Consider the following 5,358-nt stretch of genomic DNA (forward strand, 5'->3'; position numbering starts at 1 on the left):
AACACATCTTTTCAACTCTGCCTACCCATAAGCCCCCCTCCTCTCAATCAATTTCCTCTTGACTGCCTTTTTATTTATTTTATTATACTTACTTGTTTGCCTGTCCTTGTTTGTCTACCCTCCCTCATATTGTAAAGCGTCTTTGAGTCGTGAAAAGCGCTATATAAATAAAATGCATTATTATTATTATTATTAGTAGTACCGTAGAAAACCTTAACGATACCCATCCCTAGATATTACACAAAGTGTTAAGAGAGTGAAATGTTGCTTTACGAATTTCAACACTTGATACTGTCACATTGATTCCAATTTCAGATACCTGTATTTACTGAATTGGTTTAAAGAGAGAAAACATTTTGACTAAAAGTTGACTAAAATGTAATTTTTCATCGACTAAAAGTAGACTAAAACGTTTTGAGTTTTCGTCGACTAAAACTAGACTAAAACTATGAAGTATAGGAATGACTCAAATGTGACTAAAACTAATAACCATTTCCGTCTAAAGACTAAGACTAAATCAAAAACAGCTGCCAAAATTAACACTGGCCTAGAGCAATAGGATTAAGAGGCTGGAAAAAATGTAAGAAAACAAACATTGGACCATTGATGACTTGAGTGTTGCTTTACTCTCTCCTCCCTCCAGGTTTAAATCCTCAAAGTGTGCCTCCTGCCTGCCTGCTGGGTTCCCTCAGATTAAAAAGGCCCGATCCTCACCTGTTTGCCGAGAGCAGTGATGTCTCTCTCGAAGGCTGCGTGCATCCTGTGGAAGGACTCGGCCTTACTGAAGTCCTCTCCCACATCTTCAGGCAGCTCTTTCTGCTTGTCGTGGATCTGAGCCACTAACTCCTTTCCATCGTCATAGTACCTGAAAAACCAAACCACGATCTCTCAGTCTCTTTTGCTCTGTGTGTTTCATCATATGTTTAAACCTCTTCACGGAGAGATACCGCAGGCCCTTCCTTCCTGCAGCGGTCAGACTATATAACCACCACGGCCCCTAGTAGACCCCCCCCACACACACACACACAACAACACAGACTGTAACACTCCTTGTTGTTAACCACCAACTATGTGCAATATGTGCTATATGTGCTATATATATATATATAGGCCTATGCCGTTAATAACTGTGTAACATATACCTGGCTACTAAATCCTCAGAACTATTACAGGATTTGTTTTTTGTAAATTGTGTAACTTTTTCTTTTATGCATGCTACTTACAGTAGGTAACATTTTTTTTTATTTGATTAGATTTATTTTGAATGTGTAAAACAATAATACAAAAATGTAACATGAGAATTATTATACAATACCAAATTAAGCAGTGTCAAATTCAAATACAAAAATATGACTGATTCTAAGTTATATAAACAAAAGATCTACTTAATTACACATCTGAAAAGGGGGGGGAAGAAGTTTACACTTATTTAATCCCACCCCCGCTGTAACAATGTAGGCTACATTTCCCCTCTGTGGGACTAATAAAGGTATTCTGATTCTGATGTTGTATTGCAGGTTTAGAAACAAAATCCCGATAGGATCAATGCAGATAACTTGTTTTTTCTGGTGCATTTTTGTATATTTGTGTCCTTACTTGAGCAGCTCGTAGGATGTGGTGAGGAGCTGGGAGCGCGTGTCGATGAGCTCCAGCAGGTCGGCCCAGCTCTCGTTGATGGCGTCCTTCCACTCCGCCATGGTGGCCGCCTCGGTGTGTCCCGCCTCGATCAGGTCGTCTATCGTCTCGTTCACCATGTCCACTCGGTCCTGACCCGCCATCCCCGTCTCCCGCGCAAACTCCCTGAACTTATCCCTCAGACGCTGAAGGGAAAAGACAGAAATGCTCAAAACATATTACAGTAGGAAGTTGGATTTGCATTTTGTTGTAAAGTTGCACAGTAAACTGTGCTCGTTGTGGATTAATAGAAAATAATAACATTTAGTATCCGTTAACAAGAACAAATGGTCTGTGTTTCTTTACACCAAAATTAATTAAAATATACAAGAAAAATATAAAGTTCTTTTGTCGTTTATGAAACATTTCCATCATTTGCTCGTTGCTTGTTATGATTTGTAGTTCCCTTTGATGTAAGAACTCTAGTCAGTGAGCCTGAACTGTCTCATCTAAAATAGCTCCAGGATTGGATACAAATGTGTTGCTACATAAATAATTGCCTCAAGCCCTTTTACATTTGTTAGATCAATCTGGTGCCACTAAGTGTTTTTAAAGCTCGGTTGGATGCTACTCAATCGGAAGCTATTGGTACCTGTTTATGTGGATAATTATGTAAATGATGCTGTATGATGTCCTTTTGTTGTTCTATTTATGTTTTTATGTTTCATGTGGAACTACTTGAGCAGGTCTCCCTTGAAAAAGAGATCAATGATCTCAATGGGATTCATCTGTATAAATAAAGGTTTGAAATGAAATGAGATCACATTAATGAATTAAAGTGCTACTAGTTTTTTTGCCGCTGACTGGCTGGTCCTGTGACTCGTATTTGTTTTGTAACTAGCTGATGCTAAATCTCATCCTCTTCTTCAAAGTCACTGTCAGACTCAGAATTCTCAGAAATGTGATCCTCACATTCTGAAACCTCTTCCTCTTCCTCTACATCATCATCAAATGGTTCTCTCTCTTCCAAAATCATTTGCAAGGCCCTCTGAGCAGAGAATCGTTTGGCCATCTTGATCAGTTGTGATAAGGACCCAAACTGGCAAAGCTTTATTTATTGTGTCTCGCCCAAAATTTGCAGCTTGGAAAGAGTGAAAAAAATAAAGATTGGTTCCCGCAAGACATCATGCGGGAATGTGAGAGCAGACAGGTGTCGGTGCTTGAATTTATCAACAATGTTGCAACCTTATGCGGGAATGGCAGGGGCAGAAACACAAAAGTCACACACACACACACACACACACACACACACACACACACACACACACACACACACACACACACACACACACACACACACACACACACACACACACACACACACACACATACCTGAACACCATACTGTACAAGGGTTAAGGTTGACAATAAGACACATTGAACAGTAACAGTTGGAGAATGATCCAACAAAATAATTCGAAATTATTAAAAAATATAAATAAAACTGTCAAATAGATTAAAAAAACTGCTTGATATAGAAGTATTAGATAGAAACGTTTGCACTTTCTTTTATATCTACATGATAAAAAGCAGATTTAGCTGAAATATGATCCTGAACGTTTCTTGCATGCTGGCACAAATTAAGTCCTAGTGAACTTTATTTTGTGGCCAGTGTCTCGTTAAGTTTCTCCCTCTGTATTTGCCAAAATGTAGATATTTCTCTCATGTGTGTGTGATCAATACCGTGACGTGGTCCAGGTCCTGGCCCATCTCCTGCGAGGAGGCCACCACGTCTTTCTCTGAGATCCACTGCTCCAGGTACTCCACCTCTCGGCTCAGCAGGAAGTGGTGGTAGGTGTGGTCCAGCTTCAGCCTGCGGTCCTCCGCCAGCTCCTTCAGCCCCGCGTACTGCTTATCCACCTGACCCTGTCGCCTGATGATCTCCTCTCTGCAGGCAGAGCAGAGGGAGAGGACGGAGGGGAATGAGATGCGTAGAGGACGAGGGGAAAATTAGAAAATGGCAACGAGATTGGATTTGGGTTTACTCTAGATGAGGCGTGTGATTAGGACACATGAATTATCACACTTTACATGCTTGTCTCTCTTATCATCCAGAACCACAACTGACTGGGACAACATGAGTGAATTAGCATCGTCAGATTACATTCAGTGTTTACAACAAATGATCCATCACAAACCCATCAGGATGGTCCTCAGCCAACATCCTCTGGGCTCGGTCAGCCAGACTCTGGATGGAGTCGGCGTAGTCGTCCACGTTCTGCTTCAGGACCAAGTGGCGCTTCAGCATCAGCATGGCACTCTGCTCGTCCTGCACACATGGAGCAAAGGGGAAGAAGAGCACTAATTAAGGATTGATTTATTTGAAGCTTTTTTGAGTGCACTTTTTATAAATTGCTCTGGATTAAAACGCCAGCTGAAATGAAATGTAATGAAATGAGGAGAGTAGAAATAAAATAGTACAATTATGCGAAAAATATAAGGATGGACATCAAAGCAAAACAAAATACTTCTAGCTCTCAATAGAGGGGGGCCACTTTCAAAAATGGTGTCTACTTAATTGAAAAAAACTGTAACCATGTCATCATGAGAATGCACACAGTGCTACTTGTTATTTTCACAACATGATATGCCTTTTTTAAATGATATATTTCAGAAATGTGCAGTCTACTTCTCTGCTCTGCTCCCAGAGGTGGAAGGAGTCTTAAAATACTCCATAACAAGTAAAAGTCCTAAATTCATAATGCGTAGATATTATATATATATATCAAAATGAACTTGAAGTATAAAAAGTGAAAGTACTCGTTCCGCACAATGGCCCACTTTAGAATATTTTACATTATATTATTGCAATACAGTAAATGCATTAATGTGCTCATCACTTTAATAGCAGCCGGTAAAGGTGGGGCTCATTTGACTATATAGGGGTCAATACAGTTTTATCTTAAAGTGGACCTATCATGCTATATTTTAATAATATAGTGTAGGACCATACCTATATAAGGCATATTTATACTTTTTATTTTTCAAAATACCAACAGATCATGCATTTTAGCCATCTCATTCCGCTCATTTAACCACTGTCTGCATGGGCTTGAATTCTGTGAGGGGAAAACAGGGGCACATCTACAGCCGCATATGTACTACAGCGTCTCAGCCTTCAAACGCCAAAGGTCCGTGGCTGCCTCCTCCGATTGTTTGCGTTGGATCCAATAGCCCGTAGCGCCACTTGTGAGTCACAGAAGTGTAAATTCTGGATCAGTCGTATCAGATCATTACAGCCCTTTTTAGAGATTGGTATGGGAGGAAAAATAGAGAGGGTTGTGTTTTCGGAACTGGGAAGTTCCCTGGAACCACCGGGGCCACATGTTATGTATAAAAGAACGTACAAAGTGTATTTTGCTGTAGTTTCCCCTAACTTAACAAGTTATTTGCTGATTATGTTATTGTGTATAATTATTTGGTATTCAAAGTAAATTTAGAACCAAAATAAGTAGTAAGTAAAAGTATTATTTGACTCTGGAAATGGAAGAGTGGGAAGTAGAAGAAGCGAATGAAATATTAAATTACAAATAACTAAAAAAAATGGTACTGCGTTTCCACCAAACACGATTAAAAGTGCTGTAGTAGCCCACGTCATATTCTTCAGATCTGTCTTTTTTTGTTACCTGTACATCTTGACCTGGTTTATTTAACATGCCTACTCCATTTGATTGTAAACTGTAT

The 5,358-nt window shown here is 39.7% G+C and overlaps 1 protein-coding gene across 1 annotated transcript in view; it reads right to left on the reverse strand.

Moving 5' to 3' along the window:
- Nucleotides 1-5,358, reverse strand: part of LOC104952140 (spectrin beta chain, non-erythrocytic 1-like) — a 25,679-nt gene that overhangs the window by 2,497 nt on the left and 17,824 nt on the right. The window contains 4 exon segments of the mRNA XM_010778900.1: nucleotides 715-865; nucleotides 1,597-1,820; nucleotides 3,358-3,562; nucleotides 3,813-3,943. Of these exon segments, the coding sequence (XP_010777202.1) occupies nucleotides 715-865; nucleotides 1,597-1,820; nucleotides 3,358-3,562; nucleotides 3,813-3,943 (711 nt within the window).

The sequence above is a fragment of the Notothenia coriiceps genome, unplaced genomic scaffold (assembly GCF_000735185.1).
Source record: "Notothenia coriiceps isolate Sejong01 unplaced genomic scaffold, NC01 NC01_scaffold00000339, whole genome shotgun sequence".
Classification (NCBI taxonomy): domain Eukaryota; kingdom Metazoa; phylum Chordata; class Actinopteri; order Perciformes; family Nototheniidae; genus Notothenia; species Notothenia coriiceps.